This window comes from Macrobrachium nipponense, chromosome 31 (assembly GCF_015104395.2).
Source record: "Macrobrachium nipponense isolate FS-2020 chromosome 31, ASM1510439v2, whole genome shotgun sequence".
NCBI classification, from domain to species: Eukaryota; Metazoa; Arthropoda; class Malacostraca; order Decapoda; family Palaemonidae; genus Macrobrachium; species Macrobrachium nipponense.
Window position 1 is genome coordinate 19,881,350 of NC_061093.1, and position 22,746 is coordinate 19,904,095.

Here is a 22,746-nt window from a genome sequence, read left to right on the forward strand (position 1 = left end):
ATGAAAAATGTGGCAGGGTTACGCATACAAACAAGACAATAACAATGATAAGAAATCTCCCTCTGTTCCCTTCAGTAAAAGCAAAACAGCCGTTAGAAGCAAAACAGATAAAATAAAAACAAAACTACTGGTAAAAGCTAATTAGCTAGTAAAAACAACTAGCAAAACCAAAACAGGCAGTAAAAACAGTAGCTATTAAAAGCAAAAAAGTTAGTAAATGTACAAAAGCAAGTCAAAACAAAACAGCAAATAAAACAAAATGTCTAGTAAAAGCAAAACAGCCATTAAAAGCAAGACAGCCAATAAATACAAAACAGCTAGTAATAGCAAAATCACCATTGTATTTGTGAGTTAACTGGCGTTACACAGCTATTATAAGCAGAAGGCTAGTAAAAGAGCTTGTAAAAGCAAATCATCTAGTTAAAGCAAAACAGTTAGTAAAAAGAAAGCAGCTATATATGACACAATAAACGGAGAGACAGAAAGCAGCAATACAAAATAAGTTTCGAAATCACTTTTTGAGATTCATCAGTGACATTAATTCAGCCCACAAAAGTAAATAGCTTGCACATAAATAAGCATCTTTTAAAAGCAACACAGTGACGAGAATATGAATAAAAACCAAAAATGAATCTCAGGATTCGTATAAACAGAATATAGTATACGGTAGGATAATAGAAGGATAAAAGCAGTCCTGTAAGGACTGGTATATACGAATCATGTAAAATTATACATCTCTCTCTCTCCTCTCTCTCTCATCAGTCTCTCTCTCCTCTCTCAATTCGCTCTCTGATTTAAACATGGATGTAATATATCATATAGTGGAAAAACTGGCATAAAATTACAAATATCATATACTACGATTACTTCATCATATAATAATATAGTATATATATATATATATATATTATATCTTATTATAACTTTATATATCATATACATTCAATTTATCATATAATACATAGACCTATTGCATTTCTTAATCTCTCTCTCTCTCTCCTCTCTCTCTCCTCCTCCTCTCCATCGTCTCTCTTCTCTTCTCCTCTCCTATAAAAGCTGCCGTGCGTGGGTAGCAGGCACCCAACTTTCATATGCTGTCTGTTCAATGAACCATTAAAACCATCCTGAAAATGCTTAAAATGAATTTATTTTTATCTCTTCCCAGAAAGAGAGATGCAAACAACCTACTAGGCTCACAACCCATCACAATATTTCTTCAATTACCAACAAAAACAATGTAGTAGGGATCCCAGATGGTCACAAATACAGGTATATCACGCAACAACTAACCGTTTTTTTCTCTCCCTTGACTAAACTTTACTATCAACAAGTTCCACTCTCTCTCTCTGTCTCTCTCTCTCTGTCCTCTCTCTCTCTCTCTCTCTGTCTGTCTGTGTCTCCTCTATTTCTCTTTCTCTCTCTGTCTACCCAGTTCTCTCTCTCACTCTTTCTCTCTCTGTCCTCTTTGTCCTCTGTCCTCCTCTCTCTCTCTCTCTCTCCTCTCCGATCTCTCTCTCTCTCTCTCTCTCTCCCTTATTGACTGTTTGTGTCTCCTCCTTTCTCTTTCTTTTTCTCTGTCTCCCCCAGTTCTCTCTCTCACTCTTTCTCTTTCTGTCTCCTCCATCTCTCTATCTCTTTCTGTCTCTTTGTCCGTGTCTCTCCTCTCTCTCTCTCTCTCTCTCTCTCTCTCTCTCCTCTCTCTCTCTCTCTCTCCTCTCTCTCTTATTGACTGTTTGTGCCTCCTCCATTTCTCTTTCTCTTCCTGTCTCCCCCAGTTCTCTCTCTTCTCTCTCTTCTCTCTCCTCTCTCTCTCTCTCTCTCTCTCTCTCTCTCTCTCCAATGACTCACACACACACACACGAGTGGGACGTTTAAGGCAAGACTCACCTGGAGCTGGTTGGGGGAGGGGTTCTGCCAGCACGCCTCCTGCTAGCAGGAGCAGCACCGCCAGTAGGGACAAGGACAGTAGGTGAGGCGGCGTCGTGGGAGTGATGGAAGGAGGTGGAGGTGGAGGAGGAGGAGGAGGCGGAGTTACGAGGCGGATGGACCCAACCGCTAAAAACAGACGACATGGTCCCCTCCCCACCCATCTCAACATCCTGGCCGCCTCGCCTCACATCTGAAACGAATAATATTAGTAGTAGTAGTAGTAGTAACTCGCCTCACATCTGAATGATTAATAATACTAGTAGTAGTTGTAGTAGTATTAGTATTGGTAGTCGTTGCAACTCGCTTACTCCTTACATCTGAAACGAATAATCATAATAGTAGTAGTAGTAGCAGCAACTCGCCTCGCATCTGAAACGAATACTAATAATAATAATAATAATAATAATAATAATAATAATAATAATAATAATAATAATAATAATAATAATAATAATAATAATAATTATTAATTTAATAATTAATTATGGTAATTGCTAACTTGCCTCACATATGAAACGAATAATAATAATAATAATAATAATAATTAATAATAATAATAATAATAATAATAATAATAATAATATGCAGTTATATTAGTATTATCAAGCTTAGTTTCCTTACACCTAAAAGAACATTTAATGACTAATGATATTCATAATAAAGCACTGTATAACTATTAGTAAACGGTAGCAATAAGTAACAAATAGCAGCAGCAATAACAGTTGCAGCAGAAATAATAACAGTAATAGAATAACATTTTTGTTATTTTCTTTATCATCAAAAATACACATGATGCCCATGACAAAGACAGTGCAAAGGATTTTCTCAAAATGATTAACAATCCGTAAAACCTACATTTTTTTTATTCTACGCTAGTACGTGATGGTGTAAAACTAGAGAGAGAGAGAGAGAGAGAGAGAGAGAGAGAGAGAGAGAGAGAGAGAGAGAACAATCAACGATGCTTTTTACAAAAGTACTTCAAAGTTCTCCACTACTTCAAATCCCTCCTTCCCACTTTTCTGTCCCTTACAATCTCTCTCACTCTCTCTCTCTCTCTCTCTCTCTCTCTCTCATGTTCGAAGATTGCGTCAAAAGTGTTTACCAAATTTTCGCCAAACTTTGAAGTATCAGCCAAAGCAGAGACTTAGCTGCAAGACGCACTTTACTACTTTTTGTTAAAGCTTCAACGCCATTTTCTCAAAATCGATTCTGATTTTTCGACAGTCGACACAAGACTTTGAAAACCGACTGTTAAAGCAGACATGCATGCAAGACTTACTTGAGAAAAAAAAAAATGGGGGGAAAGAAAAAATACGTCATAAAGATTGCTGAAGCGAGAGAGAAAAAAGTATCTCGTAAAGATTCCTGAAGAGAAAATCTGGGTGTTAAGTCATCTTCTAAAGATTGCTCAATAAAAACAATCTTGATACCCTCAACTTACCGCAGTGTTGCCCAACACGAAGTTCTCTTGACAATAAACTAAAAAAAAGAAAAGAAAAAAGAAATATAATAAAACTTCGAGATAGGGGCTTACTACTTTTTATATGGATTAAACTCGTTCTTCCTATCCATGTCATAATATTAGCCGACCGTGTGACTGCTCCAGGTGAATGTAAAGGGGCTTCTGTTGAGTAGGTGTAGAGTTTAAATGCTTCGCAATACAAAAACTAATAAACAAAATTGGACTAAACAAATCAGCATCATCGAATCTCGCAACATGCCATTAGGGTGTCAAGCATGACACGCTATAAGAGAGAGACAGTCACGTTGCATTAAGCAGAGCAAGTTAATCGATTGCCCCACAGAGAGAGAGAGAGAGAGAGAGAGAGAGAGAGAAATTCCTTTACAGCTGCCATAAAGTATAATAAAATATTCAATTACACGAATCTAGCTCAGGCGGTGCAAAACCACCTTTCCGGTTTGGTCCACGCAACGAAAGTTTTAGGCCCAATTTATTTCGGGCCAAAAGTCGTTCCTCTCTATTGGATGATGATGGCGATGATGATGATGATGATCATGATGTAGGGCGGCCAAAATGCTGCCTTGGTCGAGGATACGATACAGCTGACGTGAGATCGTTCCATGTCACATGGCATTAAAATCAATGACATCAGATTTACTGGGATTAAATTTCACTTTTGGAATGTGCGATTGCTCGTCGAGTCTGCTCCATAATTTTCGATTTGAGACGAAAATGTGGAAACATATAGACGATTATCAGTGTGTTTAAAGACACAAACATGCACACAACACGATATATTATGTAACTTTCAATATACTTCCAATATCTGATCTTTCGAACGAACAGACAAGGTCATACAATGGACATACCCGAGATATTCGATCACTGCCCGAGCTATAATATGGTTACAATGATCTCATTATTTCTTCCAAATAAACCCTCCGGAGTTACAACAAACCGCATAATGACTACATCACGTTTTAATGATTAAAAATTAATTTTCAAAATTAATTTTCAGACATATGAAAAAGTTGCAAAAGGATTATACCCTATAAAAGTGACATACTTCGTGCAAAGCCTATCCTGACAAATACATTTGATACAGCAATGGTAAAATTCCCGAGTAGGCCTAACTGACCACAGCAAACATTACAGGTAAAATAATGTATAAACCGTGATTCACTAAAATACAGTGGGTCAAATACTGGATGAACTAAGGAAATAAAAAAACAAAAAGAAAAATTTAAAAAAATAAATAAATAAACCTTGGAAGTGCTGAATGAACCCTGGTCCACAAAAGCTACTCTACGGACGAACCTAGGCAAATTTATGTGAAGTCACAAAATATTTGTCCTCAAACCAGCCATTGTGTCCAGTGTCACCGAATAATTGACGAGAATACCAGAGAGTTGTACTCTTAAGTAGACCACTCTTTCCGAGTCACTTGCTAACATACCACAGGTCAATAACTATAGCAGATTCACATCAACCTTGATGTCTGGGCCAGTCCCTTACGACGCTCCTGATTGGTTGCTGGAAACTCTCAGTCTCTCGAGAGAGTTCACATAGGAAGGATGTATATTCCACCTCTCCTGAGGGATACTTTTGAAAGGCGTATCCCACAGGAGAGATGGAACATAGATCCTACCCATGTGAACTCTCGAGAGAGAGAGAGGATTTACAGCCCCGTGATTGGCTTAACAGCCCAATCAGGAGCGTCGTAAGGGATTGGCCTAGACATCAAATTCACGGTTCTTATATACTTAACTGCTCCTACGGTAACTATGCGTACATTAAATACAAATAAAAAAGTATATGACATAAATTAACTTATACGCAACAAAAACTATATCGCAACGAACTTTCAGTGCAATTGACTGTGAAAATCTTCTTGCAATACAGAGGTCATATCACCAGGAATTCCTTCCTACTTAGTGGCAAGGATCACCTAGCACAAAAATCTTCATAACTCACAACCGAAAGTAATTTTCAGTCAATTCCTGACTGGAAATTACTTGAAATTGAGCAAAACCTAAGTTACAGCGTTCTCAAATAAGTACAAGCACACTGGATATGTTGTTACAACAAGTACATTTCGGCGTTGCTTGTGGCTTACGGAAACATACCTTGCTTTTCAATTATGCCTAAGCGACTGCAATCTCTCTCTCTCTCTCTCTCTCTCTCTCTCTCTCTCTCTCTGACAATTTCATTGGTTTCGGCCACAACGGTGTCACTCGCGAACATATGATAAATTATCAACTATTCGAGTTGTTTACTCCCAATCGTACTGCTGCTCACCACTAATAGCATAAAAGGAATCGATACGAAAACGCTGGAGAGAGAGAGAGAGAGAGAGAGAGAGAGAGAGAGAGAGAGAGAGAGAGAGAGAGAGAGAAATGTTTACGTGCCCATTTACAAGCAAGCCGCTTCTGGATTGACTAGAAATAGTTCCCAGAGGTAAAAGCATTTTAATTTCTGCCTTCGGCCAAGTTCAAGTGAAAACAGCGTTATTTCACTCAACTTTTGTTTGACTTTTAGTTCATTTATAAGACGGGTAAATCGTTACTTCACGCCGATCTATACATTGCCAAGGGTACATTAGTGCTCTGTGCAAGGCTTGGCCTACCAAACAGTAATGCACTGCCCACTCAAACATATTCTAATTTATACAGACTTACATACACATATATATAATATATAATATATATACATATATATTTTTATAAATACGTCAATGCACACACACACACACACGAACGCATATATATAATAATTATTTGTATATATATATATATATATATATATATATATATCTATATATATTATATTATTATATATTATTGGTAGTGTTTGTAGCAATTACTTCTTGCTTAAAAACACAAGAATTTATTAATTATATAATTTGATATCCTGGGGTTTCGGGCGGAACATATTATATCAGACTATTATGCAGCAGCATATTAAAGCGTTAAAACCAATTAGGCCATTGTGAATACGCATACCATTATCACCGAAAAATATTTAACCTCTCACAATATCATCATACCTGACCTCATTTTAAGCCTTGTTTCCATTCATTAAAAAAGGGACAAACATCCGGTTTGATTCCATCTACTTGCAAAAGACAATGCAAATCCCGAGTTGGCCTTCTTTTACACTAAAACTAGTGGTTTATAAAAAAAATTAAACCAACCATATACAGATATACATATATACACACACATACACACACACCTACACTTGGAAAAAAAAATATTTAGGATTAAACACGGAGAATAAAAACACTCCTACGATTAATAATAGTGCTTAAGGAATCAGATAAAAACTTAAATACATAAAAATCTACGTATAAAAATGAAATATTGCATTAAGGCGATCAATAAAGTATCGTTTCAAAATGCAACAAAAAACTGATAATGAAAATATATGGAATAAACAAAAACAACTGGAGACAGCCAAGACAAAAATAAAACGAATAAAAACACACCCACCACCCCATAATATCTAGAGAGAGAGAAAAAAAATGTAAAACAATATAAACAAGTATAAAATCCGCCAAAGTTTCCTCGGCGCAATCGAGTTTTCTGTACAGCGTATAATGCTGTATGAGCCACGGTCCGTGAAACTTTCAGCCACGGTCCGATGGTGGCCTATCCTATAGCACGATATAGTTAACTTTAACCTTAAAATAAAAACTACCAGGCTAGAAGGCTGCAATTTGGCACGTTTGATAAACTGGTGGTGGATGATCAACATACCAATTTGCAGCCCTCTAGCCTCAGTAGTTTTAAGATCTGAGGGCGAACAGAAAAAGTGCGGATGGCCAGACAGCCCATCTCAATAGTTTTATTTCACAGTAAACTAAAAGACGGAAAACAAAAATTAAAAGCTGAAGTTAGCTCGTAATATATCTCCCTTCATTTCTATGTCGCCCACACTTTTCTGTATCTATCTCGGCTATCCATTAAAAGCAAAAGGTAGGTAGGTAGGTGGGGGGGGCTTGTGCCTGATCTGCTTGCTCTTGGTGCTTCATGAATGATTATTCCGGCCGGGAGAAGGTTTTATCGACGCAGACCGCGAGAAAGTAGTTACCCGAGAAAAAAAAAAAAAAAAAAAAAAAAAAAAAACCGCACGATTTGAAAGTGAAGATTTTCAAATCGTAAAGAATTTAAATAAAGACACTTTTCGATATCTCGCGCTTGCGAATAATTTGGAAGTCAAATCGAAGTGATTTTTTTTTTTAGATAAAACAATGAATGTTTTATTTAAGAAAAACACGATAAAAACATTAAGAAAAAACAAGATAAAAACACAATGTTTTATCAAAGATGGAAAAAAATTTTCGTCCGAGAAGTTACTCTAGATCAAAGTGAATGTTAAAGATAAAAAAAAACTATGTTTTCATCCAGAAATTTATTCTTAATCGATGTCAATGTTTATTAAAGAACAAAGACAATGCTTGTTTCCATCCAAAAAGTTCTTCCAATTCAAAGTGAACGTTATTTTCAGGTAAAATAAATAATGTTTTTTCTTCTAAGAAGCTATTCTAACCATAAGTGAATACTTTTCATGATTAAAACCAATGCTGATTTCCCTCAAAGAGTTCCCTTTGAATATGGCTGCAAAGGCGAGCATCCAAAAGGCAAGAACCTGTTGCCGGCAACGTTACCCAAAGCCAAGGGTGACCTTCTATCGGTGCCTTTAATAGGCAATCATGTATCAAGACACATGTGGGTGGCTTCATCCTTCCCTTGAAAGTTCTTCATCTGTTCCTCCTTCTGTCGATAAAGTATTCAATTGAAGTCTAAGGATTCAAACGAAGGCTTTGTGAAACCAAAAGACCTTGGGTAAAACTGTACAACAGAATTGCATACTGTATTGTAGATACGAGCATCATTTGATACAACGTTCGCACCTGATGCATATGAATCCAGTACAGACTGCAAAATACCCAGAGAGAGAGAGAGAGAGAGAGAGAGAGAGAGAGAGAGAGAGAGAGAGAGTACAAAACATCTCGAACCTGTAAAGTCAAGAGAAAAAAATCCCTTCAGTTAAACCCAGAGACCATCTCTCTCTCTCTCTCTCTCTCTCTCTCTCTCTCTCTCTCTCTCTCTCTCTCTCTCTCTCTCTCTCTCGTGTGACGGACTTGGCATGACCTTATACAGGATGCCCAGGGGGTAATCGCTGAAGAATATTAGTCGATAGTTGTACAGGTAGCCGAGATCCAACCGCAGCTTCAAGCACCTAAGGACTGGCGGACGTCCACCTCAATTTAATCCACCTGGTTTTGGATGTGACGTCAAGGTACCGATTTGCGAAATGGAACACTAAGTTTAATGTATTATTCAAAACTTTTTTTCCTTCTTCTCTGAGTCAGTTCTGACGCTGTACTATCATATTTCGCTATATTATCTACCCATCTATTATCTAACAATCTATATGATGCTCTGAGCTTCGCAGTTTTTTTTTCTATTTTTATGTTAGTGTCTGGTTTCAGCAATGCCTCTCGTTTTACGAAGATTCTTACTTTACGATTCTTTAAACGATATGTTTCCATGAATGTAAAGAAGGATATTTTTCTCAAATAAAGTTTATTTTATCAATGGACCTAATCAAAGTGAGCCATCGTACACAAAACGGTCTTAGTTTCCCGTCTTTTATATTACAAATCATTCTAATGTTTACGTCACGTTGATTAGGAAGAAACTAACACTAGATAAACGAAATAAAATCTGAGAAAATAATAGTATAATAAAAGTATTTAATAAAATAAATCTGATTACAAAATGAAATAATTCATTAAATCGATTCGACGTAGTCACAGTATACGAACTAATTTGACGCGACCTTATTTTGCGGCGGAAGAGCTGAATGAAGTCGATTCGACGTAGTCGCAGTATACGAACTAATTTGACGCGACCTTATTTTGGCGCGGAAGAGCTGAATGAAACTTGTGCCCTGCCTCTGCGATGTCGACACGACAGGAAACATTCAACTTTGCTCCGGTCATAGTTTCTGCTGTACCGCACCTGTCTGGGAATCTCTCCCACAGGTACTGGGGTCCAGAGCTACGAAAATAGTCCAATACCTGACTGACCTTTCAATATATAATGCTCTTGTTCGTTTTCAAAGCGGGTCTGGACGCCAGCCTTTTAGTGCGTTCCAAGTAAATAACAGTGAACCCAAGGCTGTGAGTACATCTCAAATACTAAGGAGAGAGAGAGAGAGAGAGAGAGAGAGAGAGAGAGAGAGAGAGAGAGAGAATGGTGGGGTAAGCAAATGAAATGAGGATTTATAGAAGGTCCAAATTACTTAAAAGAAAAAAACTAATCTCCTTTTACTAAGTACTTTGAGGAGAGTTTCCTAAAGTCGTATATATCCAGAAACACAATTATGAAAATTATATATCCCTCTTCCCCCTGCCCCCACAATACAAACAAGGGTCTCTTACCCGGATGTAACAGTACGTTATCATTTAACTGGAAAAAGAATATTCTCGTTCTTCCCTTTTCCTGCTATCTGTTCAACGCATTCAAAAATTCCTGTCCTCCCTTTCTTATCTCATTCCCCCTCAATCATTCTGCTGAGAGAGAGAGAGAGAGAGAGAGAGAGAGAGAGAGAGAGAGAGAGAGAGCTTCTCTCTTCTGTCATCCTTGTATGTTTTTTTATAAAAGGCCACAGGAGTTCTATAACTGAATTTATGAAGTCCGAATTATGAATTCTTTTCAACAACCAATCATAAACCATACTCCACGTGACATTATATCTATCTATTTACCTATCTATATACAGAATATAAAGTAAGTATATATGCGTGAGTGTATAAATTCACTGTTTGTACATGAAAAATCTAGAACAGTACATCATTACAGAATACAAAATTAACTACCCAGACCATCTTTAAGCTTCTTCCACATTCAGCTCACAGCTTATCTGGCACATAACTATAGTAGATTCACATCAACCGTCCATTTGATGTCTGGGCCTGTTCCTTACGACGCTCCTGATTGGCTGTTGATAAGCCAATCACACTGGAAACCCTCAATCTCTCGAGAGTGTTCACATAGGCAGGATGTATGTTCCCACCTCTTCTGAAAGACTTATTCCTCAGGAGCGGTGGAACATAGATCCTACCCATGTGAACTCTCGAGAGAGACAGAGTTTCCAACCACTAAAACCCAGTTCAAGGTTCACTAATGACTCTGTTTTGTCTCGCTTGTTGATGTTCAAAGGCCTGTGGTCCTGGTATGTAGTATATATTTCCTCCAGGCGATATGCGCCAATCGTGAAGTTGTGGTTTTATGTCTATAAGCCAATAATTTACTAACTCTGTTTATGTTGATGTCTAAACGAAGAACAAACGTGTTATTAACCAGTCAAGACTCCCTGACAATATTTATAGGACTCATGAAACTAACATTTCTGTTAAAACTAAGCAGACCTTTCGATGAGGCAATACATTACTCATCTGTCCCCTGACAGAGAGAGAGAGAGAGAGAGAGAGAGAGAGAGAGAGAGAGAGAGAGAGAGAGAGAGAGAGAGAGGTTTCTTGTGTATGGCTTCACCCCAGTACGGAGGATATTATACCCGTCGAGACCCTTCCATTTTGAATCATGATACGATTGTACATATTTTGACGGGGTATGGGTTAGTCACATCCGTTATCTATCTCTCTCTCGCTCTCTCTCTCTCTCTCTCCAACAGCGTTAATTCCAAAGGAAACGCCTCCGTGCTGTTCCTTTCTCAGAAAAATGGTTGCTGAGAGAGAGAGAGGGAACACGATAATTCACTCAAATTTCATGATTCCTTCACTCTCCAGATTAAAATTCCTGCCTTGACACCCAGACAGTGCAATTCTCATTCCTGTATCTGATGTTTTTGCATTAATTACATTCCTTGTTTATTTTCCGCGTGTGCATTCCAAACGCGCCAGCATATGTATACTACATATACGAAGACATGCGATTAACAGAGTCGTGTACGTAAAACATTCATGTACACAAATGAAAGATATGTGTGTGTGTGTGTGTGTGTGTGAGTAACATAAAACATGTAATGAACGCCATGCGTCTAAGATTCCCGAACCTATATAACAATGGTGGGAAGGAACATGGTCAAGCTATGAAATAACATCCTAAGCTACACAATTTCTCTCTCTCTCTCTCTCTCTCTCTCTCTCTCTCTCTCTCCATCCAACAATAGGGTGAAGGTGTGTTTGCCCGGTGTGTTTGTTTTCTTCTTCTTCCAAGACGCAGAGAAGATGTATGGATTTGTTTTCCGTTCCCAAAAGCCAATATTTGAATAATCGTTAGCACTGTGAACCCTACAGGAATTCGCAGCTTATTTATTAAATTTAAGTTTATAAGATATTATTAAATCTATTTAACCTCTTGAAGCATTTCAAGATGCGTATATCTGACCTTCATAAATTTGGAACTGCTTTAAATTAAGTACCTGAAAAAAGATATTTCTGCAAATTAATATATGAAAACTAACAAGAAATCTCAACGCTTATTATAATAATCTAATCTCCTGGAAGAAAAGCATCTCGAGATGCATGCATCTGCTTTTCATGAAGAGAGAAGTATTCCATAATAATGCCTCGAGAAAAAAATATTTCTAGTAAAAGGAAAATATTTCTAGTCAAATGAAAACAAACAAATATCTAAGCACTGATTTTGTCAATTTAGTCTATTGAAGAAAAACTTCTTCAATTTCATCTCGTTTTCATGAAGATGGACGTGCTTTAAATCAAATGCCTAAAATAAAAACAAAAAATTAAAAATGAATAAAATTAAAGCACACATATCAGCAATCAAAACATCGCAACTGAACTAAGCACACTGACGAAAAAGAAAGAGAAAATTTATTGAAAACGAAACATTATGAAAAGAAGCGAAAGAATGCGAGGTGCAATCCCGACCACCTTCATTGCTTGAGGGGTGCGGTTCCACTGAGCATCGTCATTTCTTTCTACTTTACGATAAAGATTTCTCAAGACGTTCTTCCATAACCCTTCGACGTTCTCTCGGCTGATCGTAATCCTCTCTCTCTCTCTCTCCTCTCTCTCTCTCTCTCTCCTCCAAGTGTTCTTTCCGCGTCCTTTGTTCATTTACATCGCTTATCTCTCCGATGCTGAGCTGATATTCCCCGGATGAAGAGAGAAGAGACTTTCATCCCCGTCGTAAATGGTGATCGTTTTGTTCAACACTTTTCTCTGCTTTAATTGATATTTTGCTATTTTGCGATATATTTATACATTATATCATATCATACATATATATATATATATATATATATATATATATATATATATATATATATATATATAATATAAAAGGAACCAGACGGAGAAATAAAAATAAAAAAAAAGATACATAATTTCGCGCTCAAGACGAAACAAGCGTAACTTGAAGAATAGAGAAGAGATAAGAGGGACTAATGGAAAATCAGATAGAGATGCATTAAGAGAGTTAGTGGCAAAGATAACATCAATCAAAAGTGAACCATCGATAAAAGGGGGCCATTGACAACACTGAATTATAAGAGATTCACAGACAACCCAAAATATATTCTTTAAAAGGAACAGACCAAAAATGGACTAAAAATATATTTCAATATATTATTCAGAAACGGCACACACAGGAAAAACGAAGATTGGTGAAGTAAAGAGTAAGTGGAAGAAGACATTAAAGAAATGGGTAATGTGTCAGCAAGGTTGAAGATCTAGCTGACATGAAGATGATTTCAAAATCAAAATACAATGCTGGAAAAAAAACCTTCACGGTCGGTAAAGTCGTTAAGAGAGAGAGAGAGAGAGAGAGAGAGAGAGAGAGAGAGAGTACAAAACCTCCTTAAAAACATCAAGAGCACAGTATTATCGAAGTAATTAAAAAAAATCGACTCACATAAAGATGATGCAAATTTATAGGAAAGTAAGAATAAACAAGCCTTGCAAGAAGAAAAAGAAAAAAATCGAAAAAAGAATAGACGAATGAAGTAATAAGCAGCAAGAAGGGACGAGACAGCTAGCAAGAACGAAGGAGCACTTTCTGCTTAAGGAATCTTAGCTGAAGGGAATGGGAGGAGGAGGAGGAGGAGGAGGAGGAGGAGGAGGAGGAGCTGTCTCGCAGGATGCGTATCAGAAATTATGAGCAAGTTAAGCCCTCCTGTGCGAGTAGGCCTATTGTTGATAGCATATATAGATAAATCCGAGACTATGGAGAATCCCCCAGAAAAGAGAGAGAGAGAGAGAGAGAGAGAGAGAGATGCTCGTCCCGGAAAATGCTGTGTCAGAGCAGGATACGAGGGTAGGTTGCTCTAGTGACCATTTTCGTTATTTTTCTTCCACGAATCAATTAAAAATACTGTATCCTTTTAGCAAAGGAATGGCACCACATACTTTAAGTTCACAATAATTAAGATAAATTTCTAGACCCACTTATTAAGGTGATTTCGCCAATAAAATTAATATAAGGATGTTCTGAATTCTATATCAGATGTCACTATAGAACTACAGAAATGAGGTTTCTCTAACAACGATGCTCGAATCAAGGGTGTCTTGGTACAAATGTGCACAAGCCTTTTTTCTTAGCCCCAAAATTTATAAATAATAATGTAACTGATCGCTGCCGCTTGCGTTTTTTCTTATAAAAAAAAATAGAAGAGAAAATAGAATTTTAGCCTAAAGTCAAGCGCTGGGACCTACGAGGTTATTCAACGCTGAAAGAGAAATTGAAAGTAGGAGGTTTGAAAGGTGTAACAGTAGGACCACCTCGCTGCTTCACTATGAAACAACTGTTAGAGGGGGTGGAAAGTCAGATAGAAGAAAGAGAATATGATAGGAAGTACAGTAAAAGGAATTTAAGAGGTTGCATCTAGGGGCAGAAGGGAAGCTGCAAAAACCCTTAAGTAATGTCTACAGTACACGAAGTTAGGTGCACTGACGGCAATACCCTCATGCGGAATACAAAAATAGACTTTCTCTATTGTAAATGACAGCAACAGCATTTTTTCTTGGTTTCGCCATTTGGTATAATTTTGTTGAACAATGATCACTTTGTTTGGCAATTAAAGTAAAAAAAAAAAGCATATAGAAGAAAAATTGTGCAGTTCAAATCCACAATATCAAATTTCAGATGACTTGTTTTCCGCAATTAACGAATTTAGTTTTCTGCCGACTATGGCGGTCTTCCAGTTAGAGAGGTCTTCCAGTTGCAGAGGTCCTCCAGTTAGAGAGGTCTTCCAGTTAGAGAGGCCTTCCAGTAAGAGACTCCGTCTCTTTCTGTCGCTACCCCAACATCAGTCTTGAAAAACTGCAGATTTTTAAAAATGAATCTTTTGATATTTTCCAGAACTATTTTCCACTCGGAAAAAGTAAAGGACTAATTTTTCTTTTGAAATTGTTAATTTTTTAAATCGTTAACATTAAACATTTTCTATTCGCCAGCTGGTCTGACCTAACTTTTGTTTTATGTTCATAAGAAAAGCACAGCGAAAAGCAATAAATATGCATAAGAGACAAGACACTCAGAGAGAGAGAGAGAGAGAGAGAGAGAGAGAGAGAGAGAGAGAGAGAGAGGCGGAGTAACTTATATGGAATGGGTACTAAGTAGTCTCGACTAAGTTTTGTTTTTTATTTGAAGATTCATAAGAAAGCACGACGAATGGCAATAATTATGCATACACGAATTACAGAGAGAGAGAGAGAGAGAGAGAGAGATGAGAGAGAGACAGGTTGAGAGAGAGAGAGAGAGAGAGAGAGTAACTTATGTAGAACGGGTACTAAGTAGTCTTAACTAAGTTTTGTTTTTTATTTGAAGATTCATGAGAAAGCACAACGAATGGCAATAATTATGCATACACAATTTACAGAGAGACAAGACACTCAGAGAGAGAGAGAGAGAGAGAGAGAGAGAGAGAGAGAGAGAGAGAGGAGAGAGGGCGGAGTAACTTATATGGAATGGGTACTAAGTAGTTTCGACTAAGTTTTGTTTTTTATTTGAAGATTCATAAGAAAGCACGACGAATGGCAATAAATGTGCATAAGAGACAAGAGACTCTGGGGGAGAGAGAGAGAGAGAGAGAGAGAGAGAGAGAGAGAGAGGGAAGAGAGGGGGGGGTTGGGTCTTATAAAGAAAAGCGTAAAATTGCTGTTGAAATCCAGTGGTACAAAGAAAATAAAACAAGACTGGAAAACTTTAAACCCTTGAAATATTTCCCCCTCTCCAAACACCCGGGTCGACCCATGATTCGAGGGACGGCGTAATAATAAAACAACATTTCCGACACATCTCTTCCTCGAGATAGGTTCCTGATAGCCTAAATGCTGGTTTCATTCGCACATAAAGCGCGTATCCGACACCGATCTATCCCCTGATAATTCGAGGAGAGAAACAAGGGTTAAGCTATCGAAGAGATAAACACAAGGCCGGGCTATCGCACAGATAAAAAAGGGTACAATGCTAACCTATCACACAGATAAAACACAGGCCGCTCAGCCATCGCCACGACACCAGCAGGTTTCTGAAAGTCGAACCACCATCGCCATCACCTGAAGAAGAGGAGAATGAGGAGGAGGTGGAGGAAGAGGAGGAGGTCGCGACCGCCTCCCCTCTGGACACACACTTCAACTCGAAACTTGACTTTATTCTCGTCCTGTGGGAGATAATGAGCGGGTTGGAGGCAAACCGATAATTTCAGGTGCGTGTGACCCAATATTTTCGGGACGTGACCCGACAATTGTGGCGTCTCGGTCATGCGTTGACGTGGATCCCCAAAACCCGCGTTTACCCTGAAATTTATTTATAATGCCCTTATGCCGTCGTCAGCAGCCTCCTCCTCCTCCCCCGAACCAAAGAGCCGAGAGAAGGATGGCCACGGAGAAAATCCTCGGCGATGCATTCGAATCACCATGATTAGACCTTCCAAATGGTACGAAGGGCGCCCTTGGGACGTCTTGATAATCCTTACAGGATACCTGCAGACGGCTCCATAAATCACACGTAACCATAATAGTTTATCACAGAGCACACAGCATCCGAGGTATCAAAACACCAGCGCCCGGTCGAACCACCGGGTGTTCTCCTGGGTCGTTTTTTACCTCCCTCAAAGTTTCCTTTCGCGTCGTAAATGTTTTATTATGCAAAAGAAAAGAGACAAATTATGAGTGATTAGACAAACAGTCAGATACTCCTTTTTGGGCAACGACGGCTTTCCTTCATGCAAAATAAGGCTGGGAAAGATACGAGCTGGGATGAGAAAATAGACCAGCGGTCATCAAAATAATTGGAAGCTGCAAAATGAACGCCGCGTGGAAAACCCCGAAAAAGGGTTATCAGATAGCCTCAGAGAGAGAGAGAGAGAGAGAGAGAGAGAGAGAGAGAGAGAGAGAGAGAACAACCACACGACAGCATTCTACTATGGCCCAGAGGGTACAGGGCACCTGAGGAAAAAATATGCCCTCTAACATAATAATAAGGGAGAGGACACAATTAATTCTGACGCACACAAAAACACTCGTCTCTCTCTCTCTCTCTCTCTCTCTCTCTCTCTCTCTCTCTCTCTCTGGTATAATTTACGGGCACGCCAAGCCTTTAGCAAAACATGGGCAGTAACCACGTTATAATAATGATCCAGCAGCCGGTCAGCTTTCAGCTTTCGCTAATATCAGACGTTCACACAGACTCCCTCGGAGGAGACGGCCATTCGCAGGTTGCCTCGAAATCTGATAAGGTACGTCAGGTGTTAAGTCTAAGGACTGCTCAAACAAAAATACGAGAGTTTAACAACGATAGAAAAAAATAATATTGTTGGGGGGAGATATTTACTGCATCTCAGTTGGTGGGTTCAGTGACGATGTAAATACATACAAACTAATACCCATATATATTTCTGTAGGCCTGGTCTGCATTTGTTTGAGAAAATACACACACACGCATTTTATATATATATATATATATATATATATATATATATATATATATATATATGTACGTATGTATGTGTATAACTGAATCATGAAAATATGGAACATGATGAATATAGGAATAAATACAAAATTTACGAAGGAAAGTGAAACGATGGAGTTCTGCAAAAGACTTTGGACTTTTTGAATTTTGTCATATATATATATATATATATATATATATAATATATATATATATATATATATATATATATATAAGTGTTGACATAGTTTGTATGTAGGTACCTGAGTAAATACTTACGAGCATATATATATATATATATATATATATATATATATATATATATATATACATATATATTATATATATATATATCAATTCAAGCTACAAATGTCCTTTAATATCTAAATTCACTTTACCTCCCAAATGATATATTTTCATATATGTACCGAAGGGGAATTTTTATCAACTTAAAAATTCCCTCTTCGGTACATTATATGAAAATATATCATTTGGGAGGTAAAGTGAATTTAGATATTAAAGGACATTTGTAGCTTGAATTGATATATAAATGGATCACGGTCGATGTGATAATTATTCATATATATATATATATTATATCTATATATATATATATATATATATATTATAATATAAATACAATATATATATATATATATAATATATATTATAATCATATATATTATATAATAAATATATATGAAAATTGAAAATAAAATGCTAGTAGTTCTTAAAAGTGCACAAGAGAAAGAGAGAGAGCGTTTCAGGATCGATAAAAACAATTTCTATAAATTCAAGAGTCTCCGGCGCACCTGTAATAATTTTGGTGCTTTATGATACTGCAGAAGTTCCGTTTCATTTGTTTATTTCGGTCGCAGCAGAAAAAGAAGAACTCTGCACGAAAATGGAAGTCGCAAAACTTTCCCGAGAGAGAGAGAGAGAGAGAGAGAGAGAGAGAGAGAGAGAGAGAGAGAGAGGAAGGAGGGAAGGGCCGCCGGTGTCTCAAATTCGGACAGACGAAACCAGACGCGACGTACCGTAGACTTAACGACGACTTTCGGGCTTCGGTACAAAGAGAAGAAATAAAAATGCCCGACTTGGAAATGTTCGCATGGTGAAAAATTCTTTCTGAATTTCAACTGCAATTGCCGGTTCAGATGAAGAGGTGAAATAATGTTCTATATGCACCATTTCATTGACATCCATTCTCATGATTCCTGAACATTTATGACAATCTTTTTAAATAAGGGTTACGTCATCAAACCAGTTTTAAGGAAATTGTGTTTAGGGTCTCTCTGTCTCTCTCTCTCTCTGTCTCTCTCCCTGTCTCTCTCTCTCTCTCTCTCTCTCTCTCTCTGCAGTACTTAATAGTACTACTTAATGATTCACCAATAGAAAAGAAAGCTTATATACCTTGCGCCTCCAAACAACAATTCTAGTTAACCTTAAAAGCAACAGACCAAAACTCAACGGTGGAAATATGATAAAAGCCATAAACACAGGGCAGTGCCAGTAATCAGATACAGCGCAGGAATAGTGGAATGGACGAAGGCAGAACTCCGCAGCATAGATCAGAAAACCAGGAAACATATGACAATACACAAAGCACTACACCCAAGAGCAAATACGGACAGACTATACATAACACGAAAGGAAGGAGGGAGAGGACTACTAAGTATAGAGGACTGCGTCAACATCGAGAACAGAGCACTGGGGCAATCATCTGAAAACCAGTGAAGACGAGTGGCTAAAGAGTGCAGGGGTGGGAAGGAGGTAATAAAAGTAGACGAAGACCCAGAAATATACAGAGACAGGAGAAAGACAGACAGAACAGAGGACTGGCACAACAAACCAATGCACGGACAATACATGAGACAGACTAAAGAACTAGCCAGCGATGACAATTGGCAATGGCTACAGAGGGGAGAGCTAAAGAAGGAAACTGAAGGAATGATAACAGCGGCACAAGATCAGGCCCTAAGAACCAGATATGTTCAAAGAACGTTAGACGGAAATAATCATCTCCCTCCATAGTAGGAAGTGCAATACGAAAAATGAAACCATAAACCACATAGCAATGTGAATGCCCGGCACTTGCACAGAACCAGTACAAAAAAAGGCATGATTCAGTGGCAAAGCCCTCCACTGGAGCCTGTGCAAGAAACATCAGCTACCTTGCAGTAATAAGTGGTACGAGCACCAACCTGAAGGAGTGATAGAAAACGATCAGGCAAAGATCCCTCTGGAACTATGGTATCAGAACGGATAGGGTGATTACGTGCAAACAGACCAGACGTGACGTTGATTGACAAAGTCAAGAAGAAAGTATCACTCATTGATGTCGCAATACCATGGGACACCAGAGTTGAAGAGAAAGAGAGGGAAAAAATGGATAAGTATCAAGATCTGAAAATAGAAATAAGAAGGATATGGGATATGCCAGTGGAAATTGTACCCATAATCATAGGAGCACTAGGCACGATCCCAAGATCCCTGAAAAGGAATCTAGAAAAACTAGAGGCTGAAGTAGCCCAGGAATCATGCAGAAGAGTGTGATACTAGAAACGGCACACATAGTAAGAAAAGTGATGGACTCCTAAGAGGCAGGATGCAACCGGAACCCCACACTATAAAATACCACCCAGGCGAATTGGAGGACTGTGAAAGAGCAAAAAAAAAAAAAAAAAAAATAATAATAATAATAATAATTCATTATTATTATTATTATTATTATGGAAATTTTCCAAGCAAGAGGCTCAACTCTATTCAGCAGCGACTCTTGCTTCTTTTCTCTCAGATGCCACTCTTTCCCTACTCGCGGAAGCCGCTGATTGGTGACAAATAACAATAATAATATTATTATCAGCAACAGGATCTACGAGCAAGATATCATTGAATATTTCTAGTCCCTATTCTACAATATATTTGCCCCTCAGGGTAGTCATAATGAGAACACCTGTATTTACGAACTGCCAAGATGCTCTGGCGTTATAGAAACTTCTTTTTTTTTCTTGATCGATGCGTTTTATATTTTCTTGAGTGAGAGAGAGAGACAGAGAGACAGAGACGAGAGAGATAGAGAGAAGAGAGAGAGAGAGAGAGAGAGAGAGAGAGCAAATATTATATAGAGTCTATAATTAGTGTTCTCCCTTAACTGAAAATCACCGATATCCTCTTTCCTGGATAAAAGCTCCTCTTAGTAACCAAAACGGCTCACCAGGGTAGTGTCAGAAGCACACAAAAAGCTCTAAACTTGGCTGCAATCGCCTTCATAGAGAGAGAAGTAGCTGAAGTAACCAACTGACCCGAGAGAGAGAGAGAGAGAGAGAGAGAGAGAGAGAGAGAGAGAGAGAGAGAGACTCCAAACAGGCTAGTGCAGCACCACTTACGTGGGGTACCGAAGGGGGTCAACTCAGTGGCGAGATAACTGACTAAAGGTGGACCCTTGGGTGGACCAATTACCAAAATTCGACACAGGTCACGCGAACAGAAGGACCTCAGAGAAAAGTCTGAAGTTCTGCAAGATGTCTAAATGCTTGCAAGAGAATGAGGCTTGCGGAGAGAGAGAGAGAGAGAGAGAGAGAGAGAGAGAGAGAGAGGTTAAGAGCCGAAACAAGACAGGTCGTATTGGCGTGGAAGGAAAAGTTGAAAAAAAAAAAATGACAATGTTTTTTCGAGATTTATAACCGCAATTATTTTTCATTTTTTCATCTGGATATTTTTAGATGACTATAACAGCTAAGTGATAAATCTATTTATTTACTGGCTACACCTAATTAAAAATAACCAATAACTGAAATCTTACGACAGAGAGACGGCTTGCGCCGCACACATTTCAATATTGAATTCGCTGTGCCCAATGCACAGTTCGCCTCCTCTTGCGAAACAGCAACAATGCGGATGCAATATCCTTCAATATCCTTTGACTTTCCTCTGTTAATTAATCTCTCGGTTAAACATGACGATATACAACAGACACTTGGGTAACCCAGGAGTCTATCAATACCTGATTACACTGGCTTGCGAAAGCGATCTGTTTGCGATATTCAACTCTCTCTCTCTCTCTCTCTCTCTCTCTCTCTCTCTCTCTCTCTCTCTCTCTCTCTCTCTCTCTCTCTGTGACGAGGGGGCGTGCGGAACCAATCCTGGTCTAATCTGTTACTTTATTTGTGTAAATCCGTCAGAAATGACGGAAATATGATTATGTTTGTAACAGCACCGTACTCACGATACACCGAGTAACTATATATCACGGCATTTTTTCATATGGGATTTTGCGATATAATCTACATCGAGTTCATTTACCCATCGGTTGTATTACACACAAAAAATTATATGGTCGTCTACATATAGAGTATATATATATATATATATATATATATATATATATGATACGTATATATTTGTGACAAGTTACGACCTGAATTCCTACCCAGACAATATTCCGGGTATTTTATGGGTGTTCGTACTTTCATGAGTTACGATAATGGTAGCCAGGCAATAACTAAGACTTCAGTGCCGTACTTCAGCTAGTCATATATATTTTAACATTACTGAATAATTGTTCATAAATAAAGGTCTATAAATCTTGAGATAACTTTTGTGAAAATAAATTTCTTAAACGAAATAAAATTCAATCAAAAACCAGAAGGAGAAAGAGAACAAAACTGAAAGTAATTAAAAATACATAATTTTCTACAGCTCATGCATATATGTACATAGACCCTCTAGGCAAGAACATACATAATACATAAGTATAAAAGACAACTTCCCTGAGTTGAATTTCAGACCATCACCAAACAGTAGTTTACTTTCAAATAATTTTAGCAATTATACATTATTAACCTTAATCCTTATCACTCCTTTTCATCACCCATCTCCTCATGGCCGCTATGGTTAATATCCGGGAAACATATGAAAAAATAAAAAATCGTACCAACTGAGGGATTCCTTATCCTACGACACGCGAATAATTCCGACAACGCACTGACTGACTTTCCGCTTCCCAATCTCGGGAAAAAAAAAAGAAAAAAAAGTTCAGAGCCTTCCTTCTCAGCTGCATATGGCACCTGCAGAGTTCCCTAATTATATGCATGCTTCCGGGGGAGGAGGAGGAGGAGGAGGAATCGTAGAGGTGGAGGAATTCTCCTCAAGAATCACGCAACAATTTCTAATTATCATTTCGACTTCTGGATAATTAGAAGAGAATTTGAACGCGAAGTTCAGGGAAGAGGAAGGGAGCTTTTATAAATGCTCTTAATGCGTATTTCTCTCTCTCTCTCTCTCTCTCTCTCTCTCTCTCTCTCTCTCTCTCTCTCTCTCTCTCTCTCTCCCCTTTTCAGTATTATTATTTGCTTCTTTGATTTGAGGGAAGTAAAGTTAAAGAGTAAAAATATTAAAATTAAT

At 38.0% G+C, this 22,746-nt stretch overlaps 1 protein-coding gene across 5 annotated transcripts in view; it reads right to left on the minus strand.

Annotated features, from left to right (window-relative positions):
• Nucleotides 1-22,746, minus strand: part of LOC135206674 (netrin receptor UNC5B-b-like) — a 429,533-nt gene that overhangs the window by 177,112 nt on the left and 229,675 nt on the right. For all 5 annotated transcript variants that reach the window (XM_064238058.1, XM_064238057.1, XM_064238059.1 and 2 more), the window contains one exon: nucleotides 1,888-2,119. In XM_064238058.1, coding sequence (XP_064094128.1) covers nucleotides 1,888-2,098 — 211 coding nt within the window. In that variant the 5' untranslated portion in view covers nucleotides 2,099-2,119. The remainder of the gene's footprint in view (nucleotides 1-1,887; nucleotides 2,120-22,746) is intronic.